The sequence below is a fragment of the Danaus plexippus genome, chromosome 8 (assembly GCF_018135715.1).
Source record: "Danaus plexippus chromosome 8, MEX_DaPlex, whole genome shotgun sequence".
NCBI lineage: Eukaryota > Metazoa > Arthropoda > Insecta > Lepidoptera > Nymphalidae > Danaus > Danaus plexippus.
Genome location: NC_083542.1, coordinates 9,629,701 through 9,646,868, shown reverse-complemented (window position 1 = coordinate 9,646,868; position 17,168 = coordinate 9,629,701). Strand labels below are relative to the sequence as shown.

Below are 17,168 nucleotides of genomic sequence, written 5' to 3'. Positions count from 1 at the left end.
TACGATTTTTATTTTAATACAGTCATATTAATATATTATAAAATGTACGTAAGAATTAATCACAAAAACGACTTATCCAAGTCACTGCTATATGCTTTGGAAAACACAGTAATGAAATGAATGAAGAAGCAGTCCTTATGATTCTTTGAATATATTGATGAATATCTCCTATAATCCATCGACAATGTGGCATACCAATATATTTCTGGCACCAGAGGGCGCCGTAATAATCTTACCGCCAATATAGCTGACAAGCCTCATTGCTTTCTTGTGATTCTTATAAGAAATGTCGTAATTTCTCTTTTAAAGGAATAGTCCTTTTATAAGAATGATTGTTGTGTTTAGTGTTTTGTTTCAATGCACGAAATTAATATTTTCTCAGAGAGGCGTATGAGGGTATAGTAAATAATTTCGCGGAGGACGGTCAAAGAAAATTAGGACTTACTGCCTACGCGCTCGCAGCTATTGGCTATAACTTAATATATGTAGGTGGATCGCCTGGATACGCATGGGTTCATGCGCTTGAGAAAAGAGCATTTTATAGAAAGATCATTTCAATTGACCTAAGGCCGTTGGAGATTTGCTTTGATACAGAACTTGATATAACACATGTAATCGCTGAGGTTTGGGACGTGGAGGATATCATTCGTGATTTGGAGTTAGCTTCATCATCCACTATCACTAACTTTATATTCGTTTGGGATTTTAGAGCTGGAAGAGCCAGTTCAATGGAGCTTTGCGCCTGAAATGAAGCCATTCGAAGAGAAACCTCTTCTCTTAATGGCATCATAGAATCAGAGTGGTTCCGTAGTAATGTGAAATTCTATCAATTAAAGGTTAACACTTCGAACATCGATGCTTACTACCGCCTTCAACTACGAAGTTGTTTGTACAGCCATTCAGTCTAGATAGAGATGTTTATGAGTTACGTGCAGTCGGATTCGTATTTAAACCTCTTATCACCCTCGCTACTCTCACTAATGAGAATCACAACCAACTAAGAATTTATAAATGGTATTAAGAGCAAACTTGAGTTGGGTGAAACGAATAATTACAGCCTATTTCTCAACTTCATTATCAGCATATTCCATGAGTGTGATTACATTGCGGTTCAACCAGCCATGCCGACTGAAAGGCCCGAGAAGCAAGCTCCCTAATGTCCGGGGAGCTCTCGGAGAGGCAAGCGGCGGCACGTCACCAAGCCGCCGCACTAGGCAGAGCCAAGCCCGGACGATGCCGGGAGAGGCAAGCGCTGCGGGGTCGTGGTAGTCAACAGTTCCCACTTCCCCCCCGATAGCGCAGAAAGAGGACATCGGGGGGTTTTAGTGGGTAAGAATCCCACATGCCCCGGTCGCGTCCCCCACGCGGCCGGAAGTCTTACAAAGATTTCCCCCCGTCAACAAAAAAAAAAGTCATACCGACTGAGTGGGAGATAGCTCTATTTACGCTTTAACAGGAATCAATCAGAATATATTCGTACGTATGTATCCTTACGCTATTGAACGTAGATCAGTCAAATTTATTGGCAGTTTCTTGACGAAATCCCTTTTAACTGAGAAAGAGTATGAATTTCCCGAATATATGTTACTTGAGAAATTTCCTTCACAGGTATTAGATTTTAGGGCATTAATTAAAACGAAACTTGAGGGCTTGTATTTCTTTGCTAATATAGGTGACTGTCGATTCATGGAGAATGAGCTGGTTTTCTCAGAGAGCTTTCTAAGCGGATCGACCGAGTATTCTTTACATGCGGATAAAAAGATGCCATCATACGACCACGTTCGGTCAGAACTATGTAAGAAGAAAGGGTTCGCCTAAGTTTTCAAACATATTTTCAGTATCAGAGTCACTCCTGTCACCCTCAGAACATTCACTCAGAATGTACATCGAATACCTTTTTTACGTTAAGCAAGAAATGGATATCAAATTTGAAAGTGTAAAAAATCTAGAACTAGAAAATAACCGTCTTCGAACTGACGTGAACGACTTGCAATCGCGACTATCACTAATGGAACAGCAATCTCGGGCCTGTAACGTTGAGGTGCAGTGCGTAGCGGAATTCAAAAATGAGAACCTTATTACTACATTAAACCAAATAGCATCGGTAATTAAATGCGAATTAGATAAAAAAGACGTTATAACGTGTACTCGAGTCGCGAAATTAAATGAAGATTCAACGCGTCCAAGGTCTATTTTGGTGAAGTTCAGCACTCCGCGTGTCCGGTATACTTTCCTTACTGTCTCGATGGAGTTTAATAGAAAAGCTAAAACAATTTCCGATAACTTAAACACAAGTCATTTGGGAAACGGAGGTGATAAGACGCCTGTGTACATATGCGAGCATCTAGCGCCGGCTGTTAAAACGCTCCACGCTGAAGCAAGACTGTATTCTAAAAAACTTAGATACCGTTTTGTATGGACAAAAAATGGCCGAATCTTTATGCGAAAGTCGGACAAGTCGGAATACGTATATGTTAAAAATCCTGAAGTTCTTAAGAATCTTAAATAACTATAAGTAATATTGTTGTACAACGCTTGTTTACTTATTTTATTACTAATATAAAATTCACTGTTTTAAATTGTTATTACCAAAATATTAGGGGAATAAACACAGATATGCAAGATGTACGTAACCAGGTTTTGAACAACAACTTTGACCTTGTACTGCTGACGGAGACTTGGTTGAATGGTAGTGTCCTTGACTCTGAAGTTTTTGATGATAGATATACAATTTATCGCAGGGACCGCGAAACCAGTATTAGCGGACACCACAAATACAATCTGGAAAAGTGGCAGCCCATCAAAACCGACATCGGTTCCGTGATTAAAGCCACATCAGCAACACGGAACCAGATTGATGAGCTCCGTAAAGATATATCAAAACTAGATATAACAATCACCACCCTCAAGAAAAACCTGGAGAAGCTCAACAACAAACCATCTCACCTAGCGCCGTCAATCGAGATCATAGAAAAGAAATTTGACGCCTTGAAGTGGAGATCAAATCCCTTGGTCAGAGTTAAAGAGGCTAGCAAAGTGAAAACACCACACAAGCCAATCCAGCTTTGCGAACACCTGCAGCCTATTACAGACCGACTCAAAGCTGTAGTTTCCGACATAAAATCCCTGTGGGATGAGAAGAACACCACTCCGCCTCAAATGACACTCAGTATTGGTACAGAGATAGCTATCTCTGAAATGATCAAGATTTAGGCGTAGGTCCAAAAGAAACCGACCTACGTATAAGCAGCGAAGAAGACCCCGGCAGGAACCAGCCCAGCCACACGATTATTGTCTCTTCATAAGGCACATCGAAGACAGGAGACAACATAATCAACATGCTGAAGACGACCCTTGACATAAAGAACTGAGGCGCTAGGGTCGATAGGCTGAGAAAAGCCTCAAACCAAAAGGTCATCATCGTCATCATCAGCTGCAGTGCAAAGTTGTATCTGTGGCTGATACACGAAAAACTGAAGAAAAACAGTTTGCTTAAGTCCTAGACTACTAAAAACAGCAATCCACTGATAATAGTAAAGGATGTGTTAGCCTACCACACAGATGCGGAGATAGTGGAACACATTCTTGCTCAAAATAAAAACATCTTGACAAACGTTGAGCCCAAAGACAGGATCATTCGAGTGCGATACAGGAAGCGAGCTAGGAACCAACATGAATGCCACCCAATACTGAAAGTATCACCGATACTCCACAAAAACATACTGGAGGCTGGCAAAATTTACATCGAGCTACAAAGAAGACCTGAGGCCGACCACTCGCCCCTAGTCCAATTCACGAAATGCCTTGGTTTCGGTCATACGAGAACAGTATGTCAAGAGGAGCAAGAAAGGTGCAGCTACTGCAGGGCAGCCCACACATGGGAGAAATGCCCAGGTAGAAAAAAAGGCAAAAGACTATATATTATTTTTTTATTTTGTATTGTAAAAAACCGAGTTGATGATCATTTTTAATTACGATTATAATTGTATTGATTTTTACAAATATGTTAAAATTGATTCGATCCTCGGAAAAATGTCACTAAATAATTTTGTTTTTCATTTCTTCCGGGTAAAAAACTGAAATCCTGTGTATATTTATGTATATTTACCCTTTTAACCATTTGTCCCTTATAAGTTGAAAAAAATCTGACAACACCAATCAGAACCAATGTCTCTTAATTGGAGTCACTGATTTAGATGGGAATAAATTAATTCCTATCTAGAGTTAAATAAGTTACGAATATGTATTTGAATTTGAAGCGCGGAAAGGTATTAGATATAAGAGGGTGTTACAGGGTTGCTTGGTAACTTCTGGATTTACTGGTCTTCAGATTAATAATGAGTTGTCATTTTAATAATAGTAAAGATTACCTAGCTTCAACAGAATTAGTATTGGCAGGTTTATCTAATCAACTTTTAGAGCAACGGCACCTTTTAAAATCAGGCTGACAGTCTATCATTAACTGGGCTTGTACGAATTCACAAAAGTTTAATCCAAATACCTTATTTGATGTAATAACTAAAACATTTAGGCCGGGATCTCCTTGTTATAATAATTCTGAAATTACAAAGCAAGTTTTATGTGGCAAACGTTCTGAATGCACAAAAGTGAGATGTGAACGCATTCTAAAACAGATCCAAAATGATAATCTTAGAAACACTCTAAGTAATATTACACCTAGGTTTTGGTGAAAAGATGGCGGACTTCGTTCAGTTTTCGACCTTCATTTTCGAGATTCATTTGTAGCAACAAAACATTTTTTCCTAACATCTCAGGTCGAAGCGATAGATTTTATTCAGGATCACGACTGGCTGGTCAAAATCGAAATTCACCAGGCCTACTTTCACCTTTTTGTCAGTTGATTGCCAGATGGATATGGTCTACATTTAAAATGATTAAAATTGATGTCTCTTTGAGAAGTATAAGGTGAGGAGTAGCCTCTCAGGAATGGTTGGACGACAGACCCATTCAGGAATTTTAACTAGTTAATTTTAATTATTTGTTTTATATTAAAAGAATTCTTCATCTCATTGCTATGTTTTCTTCACCATATAATACCTGTTTTGTTGTTATGCAAAACAGTCATATTATGCTTTAGTCATACATATTATAATGTCTATAGAATACATGAAAACAGGATTTTATAAAATAATCAACCAAATTAAAATTTTCCAATTTATATAAACAAAGACTAAATGTTATGACGTAATAAATCTTTGGAATGCGTCACTGAACACGTTAGAAATGATATTATTTTTAAAGCGTTTTTTGGTGTGTGTTTTTTAATAATTATGAAAAAAAAATTAAAATCTCTTCAGGCTATATTAGGACCATCAAATTATAATGAAACATCATAAAACCAAAACATGAGATAATGAAGTACGATGATGTACGTTTTACAGAAAGAACTTGTGTTGTGATCAATTGAAATTAAACCAAAATATATTATAACTCATATGATTCATCCCCAAGCTTGACTCTTACAATAATGCAGCACTAGTTTACCGTCCGTCCCAAAACATTCATACAAATTCTTGATCAGCTGGTCAGGGGACGGTGCAAATGTTTGATTGACATATAGAAACTGAAAACAAATATATGTGTGATTGTTTTATCTTTTTTTTATAATGTGCAGAAGTACATGGAAATACCAGTAAATTTTGATACAAGAAGTAACTTATTAAAAGCAATTGATGACTAGAAACAATGCCTTAAAAATAATTAAAAAAATATTAAAACCACAGTGAATAATCTTTGATAATTGAAAAAAAATATATATAAAATAAATGAGGTGGTAATTTAAATAAACAGAGTTATGTTATTTTTACCCTCTAGGCAATTAAGTTTTTTCGTTAATTTTAATGATAAATGAAAAATATTGTGACAACATAACATGTATCTTTGGGGAGGGAAGTTATCTGTAACATTAAAATCATACCAATCTTTCTTCAGGTTCTAGTTTTAGGTACTTTTTAACAAATTCCATGATCCATCCGATAGGTTTCTCAGCATCCACAGCCCATTTTTTTTTTTCATTATAGGAGCGTCACCTGTCGCCTTTAGCAAAATATCAACTAAAAATTAATTAGTTACTATTATTCATCTAGTATATAAAATTGTATAACAAAAAGTATAATATCAAGGAATATTTAAAAAGTACGTGCTTTTAACTTTGTCTGTTTTTCCTCTGTCACTGTTATCTTTCTGTTCATCTTTTTCACTGTTTACGATTTCTGCTTGGGATGTATCATCTGATTGTTTTTCATCACTCATGGTGAACAACACTCGGAAAACAATAATTTTGTTCTTACTTTATGTCTTGATGAAACTTGAAGTGAGGAAAAACATATACATTTAAAATATGAATCAATTAAACGAAACAAAATAACCAGACATAATTTTTATCGACAATCACACTAAGAATAAACGAATACGGATTTCGGATTATTAATACTTAATATTGACAAGTGACAGCCCATAATTAACATACTATTCACAAAATTAATTTTACAATTACAATATACATAAAAAGAAAAACAAAATATGAAAAATAAAAATGATATAAAAAAAATAATAAAAATCGAGTTGATATTTTGGTCTATCTCAGTTATTTTAATTGTAGCAAGTGGTATATACAAAATTCCAATTGCGCCTTGGAAATATAAATTTTCTTATTATTATTATATTTTTAACTGTGACATATCTTTTTTATTTATTTTTATTTTTACTGTTTCTTTTAACTTAAGATTTTCATAGATAATATTCGTCATTATTTGCAATGTTAACATCTCTGTTTACAACTCATGGCCTAATGACTAATCTCAAAAATTCAACAGGTGTCCTTTACGGACTTATACATATCCATTCTTTTTTCAAATTGGCCGAAGATTTTGGAGTTAGCATTTGAGAGTATTTTAGTATAAACGAATGATTAAAGAATTGCATTAAACTAATAGTCAGTAAACAAAAATGCTACAGTCAGCTATTCAACGTGGTAAATTTTAATATGTTTATTAATAAGTAACATCCATTACTTTACATTTAGCATACCCTCCTGAATTGAAAATGTAAGTGAAATATTTTATTTTCTTTATGTTACGATGTGTTTTTTTTTTCGCGCCGTTTACCTTTATTGCTAAGCAACGTAAAAGTTCTATGGCACAAAGAATATCGTCAATGTTGTCAAGTCTTGTCAAGTGTGATAAATATTGGGGACTTACTTATATTTTGTTTAAAGTAACATAAGTTACTTAAAGTAATATAAGCATAGAATTTTGAAAAAAAAACTTACAAATAGACGTAAATGTCATTGCTACAATACGGAATTTTTAAAATAAGAGCTTTGATTTCATTTTTAGCTTCAAGATGAGCTCCAAGGGTTGGTATTCAAAACAAGATGTGATAAAAGATCTAGCCAAGGTGACTGGGAAGCGTGTTAATGATTTTGGTCAACATTATGTTGTGGGTACAGACCCACCACCTATTTGGAACAATGAGCAAGGTAACATTAAGATCTTAGTTAAATTATACTCTTTTAAATATATACTGCTAAATTTTTCTAAACTTCATGTATTTTTCTCTCTTAAAATGTTTCCTAGAAATAAAATTAATTATGATATTAAAATTTGGTGGATGGATTTTAATGTCATCACCTCATAATGATGATATTTGTGTATAACACAACTAACTGTTTTGATTATTTCAGATGATGAAGATCTTTCAAGATTTTACGGGGGACAAACACCAACACAAACTGATGACATAGAGAAGCCTGATTTGGTGGGCATCACACAAATGCTGAGAATGGTAATAAAAAAAAAATATTGATGAAAATTTACAATGATGAATTCTGTTCATGTTGATGAATTCTTTATTCTGGGATTTTATGATGAGATATTGACCTTTTCACATTCACAAGGATCCAAATATTTGATCTCCACTATCATTGATTGGGAACTTGGCTTGTTAATGTGCTCAATTGTTTCAATCATCAGAAATTTACTGAAACACATTCACGCATGTCTTATTATCTCTTTCTCCTCCATGCATACTTGTATACTCTGTGCAGTTATAAGTCTGAATCTGTTATGGTAGTATTTAATAAAACTATATTAAATTTTAATTATTATGCTAAATAGCAAGACTGAATGACTAAAACGCATGTATAAAGCAATCTACCCACATTACACTTGACATAATATTATGTAACAATACCCAGCAAGTACAACTAATACACGACAGTCGTAAAACATGTAGGTTTTTCAAGTTTTGGTATTGGTTTGGTATCGATAAAAAAGTTTTTAAAATTTTCTAACCATTGGCAGCTGAAGCTGTTTCAAACAAACTTTGTTTATAGTATCATATAGATATGTAGATATACTTTCACTGGCTGTCTTCATTAACAAATATAAGTAACAGTGTGAAGGCCACGTATTTGTGTATTCCATTTAGCAATAGATTTAAAAGTTTTGTTTCAGTTAAAAAGTGAATATATAGCATATTAGGAACAATTTTAACTTTTATGTTAATATAAGCATTTATATGTTTTGATGTAAATATACATATATACTTGCAGGTCGACAACTACAATGAAGGGCCGTCAGAAGAAAATAAAAGCAATAAAGCTGAACTAACTAACATTATAGTTTCTATAAGTAAGCTAGATCCTAATGTTAGTGAATTTGATCCAAGTACTATAAAACAGGAGCAGAGTACTTTAAATGTATGGGACAGTAAATATAATGAAGAGCCCCATACTAAAAATAAGCAGTTACCCTTAGATGTTAAGAAACCTGTCCAGACTGATAGCTGTGATACTAAAGTAAGGGACAACCAAACTCACATACCTTATGGATTGAAAGAAATGAGAGAAAAACTGAAAACTAGGATAACCAAAGCATCTAACGTTAACTGTGTTAGACAAAAAAGAGACAGAAATCTAGCCATTAATACACTCGTGAAACTGTACAGCAAGCGAGCAGTGGAAGAAACTAAACCTAATCTCATATCTCCTGAATATTTTATAAATAATTCAGCAAATAAAATAACACGGACCAATGAAGAGGCGGGGAATAACTCGACTACTGATCACCTCACCGAAGACACTTTAAACGCTTCTATGGACACTGAAATTATTAGTAAAGAAATTGCAGCTTCCGTCGAAAAAGTAACAAAATGGCTCTGTAGTTCAGAAACAGAGACATTGAGTGAATGTAACGGCATAGCTCTCAAAGATACTAATAGTACTGAAGAAAAACCAATGACGAAAGCAACTAAAGTCCCATTAATACATTTAGGTCCGGTCACGTTCAAGAGGAAAACCAACAACCGTCTTGCAATTTCACCCGTTTCGTTGCTATCGGATACTAAGACGAACAAGTCGGAAACTTACATTCCATCGAATTACGCCAACGAGCTCACCAAGAAATACTCAGAACAGAGCCAACAAAGACAGTCGCAACCAGATCTCTGGGCGAGCATAGAAAATAAACTGAAAGAAAAAGACGAAGAGCTGAAGAAGCAGCGGCGCGTACAGTAACGGCGGAGAAGTGAGAAGTAATGATTACAATGAAACTTGCTTTAATGATGCTGCCAGCGTGCTACGAATACTATAACATACAAACCAAATAAGCGTGAGACGTGTAAAATGATGAACTTGGAAGATTTTATATTAAATACATATTTTTTTAATAGTTGGCATTTCTTATTTTCGTATAGAAATTTTTAAAGTAATAAATGTATATAAGGTTATAAATAACAAATGAAGGTGACCTTGATCGGTACAGGTTGTTCGTATATTCGTAAGTTCCGATCAAATAGTTTTTTAAAGAAATGGTACCATTGAATAAACCATGCGAAAACTGAAGCAGTCACGACTTTGTACCTTGTTGGTCAACAATCAACATAGACGCTGAAGGTGAACAAATAAAGACAAGGTACATCTTTCAAAGACAACTGTTAATAGTTGACTTTGAAAGATGTACCTTGTCTTTACCCCAAAAAATATTGGGGTAAATTATTTTAAATTAAAATTTAAAAAAAACTAATATCATAAGACGAGAAATACATATTTCAATCTAGCTTAGATAAAGTGAATGGAAATGTTTTCCTCTGGCTCAATCTGTCTTTTGCGAAGTTAGGTTAAGTGTCAACTAATGACATTTACTATAGATCATGAGTAAATTACAAGCAGATATAATGATTTATGAGTCATGAGACTAGTTGCTTGGAATTCTAGAATCTTCTTTTGTTATTTAAGCTAACGCTTCATTAACACTGAATCAAACGAGACAAAAGACTATAGTTTAAACTTACAAAATGTACAATAATTATTGAACACGGTGTATTATGAGGGAGAACATGGAGTAAAAGATAAGTTGTTTCTTGACAAGAAAATAATATATTGGAAATTTAACCCTCACCCAAGTAACCTACATATAATGAGTGATGTCTCCTATAATGAAAGTCCTATTTTACTCAAGTTAATTGTAGTAGGTACTCATATGGTCAATCCTTAAATGATTTGAAAGACCATTGCCAATAACGAGATTTGCGGAGCTGCATTTAACCTAACCTCAGCTAAACCCACATCACTATGGTAAATTTCATTGTAGTTCGAGTTACCTTTTTGCCGAAAGTATCTATGAAGTATAAAACATGATTAATATTAAGTATGATAAGAAACTTGAACTGATTGCGGAATGAGTTTCCTTTTATTGTTTTTAGATGAGTTAGAGTCAGTCAAAACTGAAGCCCTTTGAGGTTATAGGATTCATCAAACAGTATTGTTTCTGATATAACTAGGTACTGTACATGGGGAGGGAAGTTTATGTTGAAGAATAATGCTATACTTTCGGATCCAACAGAATACTCCAATACGGTAGTTGTTACATAATTATTTAATATTTATATCATCATCATCAGCCTATCGGAGCCCACTGCTAAGCAAAGGCCTTTTCTCTCATGGAGAAGGTTAGAGCATTAATCACCGCGCTTGCTCAAGACGGGTTGGCGATTTCAATCTTATAATTTGAAACTATAAGACCAGGTTTCCTCACGATGTTTTCCTTCACCGTCCGTCAGCGGTGTCTAAACACTCTTAGAAAGTACATATGACTCGAAAAAGATTAAATTGGTACTTGCCAGGTTTCGAACCCGCGCCCTCACTAGTGAGAGGCGGGCCTTTAACCTCCAGGCCACCACAACTATTAATATTTATATAGTAGGTACTAAAAGCTGAATAAATATTAATAGTAACATTGAATTACCTATTGAGTTAATACTTATATCCATATAAAATGATATTCGGTTTGAAGGACAAGGCTTTAAAAGGAATTGAAAAAGTAGGAAATCTTTTAGAACTATAGATTGGATTGGACCTACTCCGGTCTGTAAATTTCCAAAAATTCTTGAGCTGGGAACCTTTGATTTGTTTTTTTTTTTATAAATTTTGATTGTGAACTGAATACCTTAGTCCTAAATCGAGAGTAATGTCGAGAAATTTTCAGTATTTACTATTGGTATACTTGCCTTATAGGATATATTAGTGTTATTAACAATTCGTTTTCTAGTGAAAAATTTACGTTCACTGTTTTCTTCCGATAAGGAGTTTCCATAAATTACTTATTGTTATCCGAATAATAAAGAGATGAGAATAATAAAGAGATGAGAATAATAAAGAGATGACATTGAAGCAGAAGGACCGTTGTCCGTGTGTTGTAGAATTTTACAAAAATTGGTAACAGACAATTCGAGGTCATAAGTGTAAACATTAAACAAAAGAGGAGCTATGCAGGGTGAGGACGAATGAACATGACTAGTTCTGGAGTAAAGAAGGCGAGTAGTAACCTTTGCTAATTTCTACGAAACCCTTTCCCTAAATTTCTGCCTGAGAATTGGAAGTAGAACATTATCATAGGCTGATTCAATAGCTACGAAAATGCCTATTTAAGACTTGTCTTTATTGTACGATACGTGGATAAAGACAGGATCTCGAGATCTCAAGATATTTAAGCATCCATGACAAATATTTTAATAAGCAACTCATTTGATATAATATTTAATATTAATGTCAAAATTAACAAAAGAGTTGGAAATATCATACTCATCTGGAGACGTGTCAGGACGGTTGGATGGATCTCTTGAGCCATTAAAGGCGCATTATAATTTGGCAAAGGTTGGACTTAAGTAGAATATTTCCGATGGACAACGGGAGACGCATTGTTCAACATAGATCTCTTCCTACACATGAGTCATTGGTGGAAGAATTCAAGGTAACGTTAGATTTGCTAAAATATCATATAACGAGTGACGCCGCTGACTCCTGACACCACACACGCTATGGAATGGCATGGCTACGCTAACGTCGGGGCAATCAAGTAGTCTCAGGTGTAGGCTATAAGTTTTAATATGTCATTCTTATTAAAATATACATATAAGTAAGTGTCGTAGTTCTCCTGGAACCTCCGTTTGCCACCTTATACAATTCCTGTATTTTTGTTTTTTATTATTTTTTCGTCAGTCGTATTCTGTTAACAGGTACATTAGTGATAGTTATAACAATACAAGTAACACGACAGTATTTAAAGTAATACGTATTGAATTGTACATTAAACATAAACTCACGGATCTGTTTTGATGTATTACAAACCGGTTTTCACTTTTTTATACGATCGTGTTCTAACTCGGTCTATATAAATGACACTTGTTTACATTTGACGTTGATTTGAGTAATAATACATTATATCTTTAAGCCAATAGTTATTATGGTCGCTTGCTCAAGGACGGGAAGTGCCTGCTGAGATTAAGAATACAATTTCAAAATAAAAAACTCTCAAGTGTTTTCTTTTTGCCTCAAAAGATAAACGAGCAGACGGCCTGCCTGATGGTAAGTAGTTACCGCCGCCCATGGCAACTGGAACATAAGGGGTGTTGTAGATGCGTTGCCGACCTAGTTTGTGGAGAGGTCACCTGAACACTTGATGTTTGAAAGACCCCATATTGTAGCTGTCTAGGAAAACCTCGGGCGGAACATCATTCAACATCCTGCACGTGCGTGGAAAAAATAACGGCGACGCAAGTACAGTCTTGCAACTGAATGCATCTAGGTTATGTGGATAAAATACTACATCCTGACCCTACGTCGAGTTGTGTGATGGTGGAATGGATACGATGGCACTACATCAAACAGTTCCTCGGAACATTTCCCATTGTACAGACTATAGAACACACAGAGGGAACTTACATAACTAAGGAGTCTTAAGAGTTCTATATCGTCTGTGAACATGGGATCGTTGCCAGTATGAACAGCCCGATGTTGTATGGAGTCAAGTAGAAGAAATTGGTACTGTGGGGCACCGGACCAGAGATGAGAACAATACTCCATGTGGGGACGAACCTGTGCCTATATAATAAAAGCAAGTGTCCCGGTGTGAAATACCTACTGAGTCGCTCTACTCAGTACCCCTAGTTTTTAAAGGCTAGTTTAGCTTTATCCTCCAAATGTCTACCGAATTGAACGCCGCTCGCTATGTCAACCCCAAGGATAACAATACTCTGGTTGATCTTAAGGGGAATGACCTGGAACGTTGGAACTACAGTAAAAGGGGTCTTTTTGTGGTAAACGAGTAAACTTGTGTCTTCTTGGGATTGAACTAAACTAGATTCAGCTTACCCCATTCGGAGGCCTGCTCCAGGGAGGTCTCAATTTCAAATACAAGTCTCTTTCTGCTTTCCTCTACTTGTTCACGAGGAATATTAGCTCGGCCAATGTAGTAAGCGTCACCAGTACTGTCATCTGCATAGCACCAACCGTTGCTGGAACGCAGCATGTCGTTGATATGCAGAATGAGCAGTGTTGGTGATAGTACTGAGCCTTGGGGTACGCCAGCGCTGATGGGCATGGGTTACGAGCATGAACCGTCAACAATGACCTGTATGTTCAGCCCATGAAGGAAGCTGGCTACCCAGTTGCAAAATTCCTCGGGTAGTCCGTATGATGTTAGCTTTGATAGAAGTGCGCGATGCCAGACCCGATCAAAGGCCTTTGCGATATCAAGGGTGACCGCCACGGCCTCCTCTTTGCTCTCAATGGCTTTAGCCCATCGATAAGAGAGGTATATTAGAAGATCGCCAGCGCTTCGCCCATGTTGAAAACCATACTGACGGTCACTAATAAGCCGGTAATCTTCTAGATGACTCAAAAGTTGCGTATTGATGATCCGCTCCATCACTTTTGAGAGTAGGGACGTAATTGCAATAGGCCTGTATTTGGACGGATCTGTTCCATCACTCTTCTTGGGAATAGGGTGGGCATTAGCCACTTTCCACGGAGACAGAACTTTACCAGTAGGATAAGAGAGTGAGAATAGGCGCGATAAACCGAAGTCAATTCAGGAGCACACATCTTAAGCACTATAGCTGGGATCTGGACTGCTGGATTTCTTGACAACTAGGTGATCTAGGGACGTTAGGGTGGCACGCACAGCGCTCTCCGTAAAACGCGAATTGCGCAATGGTTTCTCAGCACCGTGGGATGTACCGTAGGATGGGATATGAAGAATACGAAGATACCTATAAATATTGGAATTATCACCGTATGACATTATTACACATCTGTAGGGATTCAATGGTTCTTAATTTTATAATTTCGAATTTTTCACAAATTGTAAAAATAATTTTTGAAAATTGTGTCTCAAATGGGAATTTTAGTTCTGAACCAGATGTCACATTGATTTAGCAAATGTTGAAATTGGTTCGTTTACTCATTAATCATTATGATGTGTTAATTTAAGTCTTATTATTATTTACATCTGAAAATAAAAACCTTCCAAGTAAGTTGTGTTTATTAGACATTATATGTCATATTATACATTATGTAAATTATGTACATGGCAATTATAATAATTTATTTGAAAGAAGTCAACCTAATCGGTAGCAATAAAGCAAATAAAGAAAATGTATTAGACAATACTAAACTAACACATAAAAGTCCTAGTGATGGACCACACTTGGTAGAGGGGAACATAAAATCAATGGAAAATATACAAGATTCCAAAAGGAAAGAAATGTTGCTGTAACTTCTCTCAAGGAAGCATGCCTATGGATAAGGGATATGACTCACGTAGTAAGACAGAATTATCAATAATTATTCTAAAGCCAGGTGATATTATTTCTGATCAAGAAAAATATAAAATCATCGATATATACAAAAAAATGTATGAAAAATATATCATAAAAAGTGAGACACAGGATGTAGTGCAAGATAATGTATGGGACAGAACTGAAAAGAAAATTTAAGAGATTGAAAGGATTTTTTTTTTAATTTAAATTCATATAATAATAAATTTATGGCATTCGACGCGGTTTAATTTAGTTTTTATATGTAATAATCATTATTATTAATGAGCTACGGATGGTTTACACTCCACTGGTAAACACTTTTTTGTCACATGAACTTTGTGATGATTTTTATTTCTGTTGGTGTCCCCTCGTTCAAAATATATAAGTTTTGTTTTGTTTTTCTCACATCCAGTTTTCTCGTGACAGCTACATATTCGTTTCTGACCTCATGTACGTTTCTTTGTTCACAAAACTGCATTTTTGCTAAATTACATTTTGTTTAAGTTAGTCAGATCGTAAAAATGCGACGAAAGTGTTTGAACAACCGGACAATTTTTGTTATGTGTGTGGAGAATTAACTTTTATATCTCAGCGTCGAAATTTCGCATCACTAATTGGACAGTGCTATTTAGACTATTTTGGTATTCCTGCGAGGAATCAAAACAAATAATTATTAAATTTATACTTCAGAGCGCAGAAAAGAAATGCTTTCGCTATCAAGTAATCAAAACGGTTCAGATAACGCACAAGGTTTGAGACATACATTGATTATAACTGAATAAAATACATGCCTTAAGATATGATCAGATCTGTCTTAAGTCGGCATAACTTTTAAGTCACACTATTAAAATAAAAGTCTAAGATTAAAATAAAAATCAAGTCTCTTATTATTGACAACAAAATTTAATTAATGCAATCTCACATTGTGTTATTTTAATTACTATGTTAATGACTACTAGGGTACGTGTACCTAATGAAGCAGTGCTAATTTATTTTTCAGTCGTGGATATTAACAATTTAGTTCTGAATGGTCCCAATCCTCCCCATGATTGCACCAAGTCTGTGTAAAGATCTGTATGAGACCAGAAACAGTCACAGATGATTTGTCCAAATACTGTTAAAGAGATTCTATGAACTTCAGTTATTTCTACTAGGATCTGATGTACTCGATAGAGAAAAACTGTTTAATATAGTTCCCTACAAAATACTTCTTTTTTTTACTTTGTGTTGTTTCTTATTGAGATTACTTTAATGTTAGCAAAGTTGCCCGTATACAGTAAATTGAGGAATGTGTAATGGAACCCAATATTTCTCTTACTCTATTTAAAAAATGGCTTTAAATTCTGGTCCACCACGAGAGAGGTGATCAACAGTACAAGAAACGAGATAATAACCATTAAAAATTTCTTAAAGAGCTACATCACGTCGAGCTTGTTGGTTTAACGTGATCAAAATATTTTAGTCTCCGTGAAAAATTAAAAGATCATAAGTCAAATAATCGTTCTGGTACAAATATACTAAGTTTTATTTAGACATCAATATCTGAGGTGTACAGCGTTAGCGGCGTTTGTTAAACGACTTTATGTAACTAAGTACCTAAACTGTTACATATTGACCAAGAAACCACGAGGTTCACAATACACGTATTTTCAAAAGCTATGAAAATGTAATTAAAAATTATTACAAACCAATTCTCAATACCGCATTCCATTGGAATTATCCGTAGTCATAATATACGTTCACGTAACATTGATAGTTTTATATATATAGTCACCCCTGTTGCATCGCCACATCATGTGGCGAGCGGTGTTAGCTTTTCGAACATGAATCTTTGTATAATACGTGATAACACGAACACAGGTTTATGAATGACCAACTGGGAATGACCCGCACAGTGTGACGATCCAGACCTGTGTGAACTGTGAACTGTGGGTACTCGCTTCATGCTTGTGATGCTTTACGCCTATATAATATTTCAATGCCTGATAATTTAAAAAATATTACGTTGTCAGGTTTTTATATTCTACCCTTTATAAATAGTTTCCCAA

General features: G+C 35.3%; 2 protein-coding genes across 3 annotated transcripts; one reads left to right on the top strand and one right to left on the bottom strand.

Moving 5' to 3' along the window:
• Nucleotides 1-5,161: 5,161 nt before the first annotated feature.
• Nucleotides 5,162-6,543, bottom strand: LOC116772901 (autophagy protein 12-like). Its single transcript, XM_032665211.2, is given in 4 exon segments — nt 5,162-5,584; nt 5,939-6,033; nt 6,036-6,074; nt 6,165-6,543. Coding segments are annotated over 4 exon segments (366 nt in total). The 5' UTR covers nt 6,274-6,543; the 3' UTR covers nt 5,162-5,461.
• A 258-nt stretch (nt 6,544-6,801) lies between these two features.
• LOC116775353 (uncharacterized) lies at nt 6,802-9,692 on the top strand. Of its 2 annotated transcripts, none has more exons than XM_032668255.2 (4): nt 6,802-6,994; nt 7,359-7,501; nt 7,706-7,806; nt 8,576-9,692. In XM_032668255.2, the coding sequence occupies exons 2-4, from the start codon at nt 7,366-7,368 to the stop codon at nt 9,536-9,538; spliced, it is 1,200 nt and encodes a 399-aa protein (XP_032524146.2). In that variant the 5' UTR covers nt 6,802-6,994; nt 7,359-7,365; the 3' UTR covers nt 9,539-9,692. The 2 variants fall into 2 exon arrangements, with proteins under 2 accessions (XP_032524146.2, XP_032524138.2); XM_032668247.2 differs by having other exon boundaries at nt 6,803-7,067.
• The last annotated feature ends 7,476 nt before the right edge of the window (nt 9,693-17,168 follow it).

Coding starts and splice junctions, on each gene's coding strand:
- LOC116775353 (XM_032668255.2), top strand. CDS start 7,366: ATGAGCTCCAAGGGTTGGTATTCAAAACAAGATGTGATAAAAGATCTA. Junction 7,502..7,705: donor TATTTGGAACAATGAGCAAG/GTAACATTAAGA, acceptor TGATTATTTCAG/ATGATGAAGATCTTTCAAGA. Junction 7,807..8,575: donor TCACACAAATGCTGAGAATG/GTAATAAAAAAA, acceptor ATATACTTGCAG/GTCGACAACTACAATGAAGG.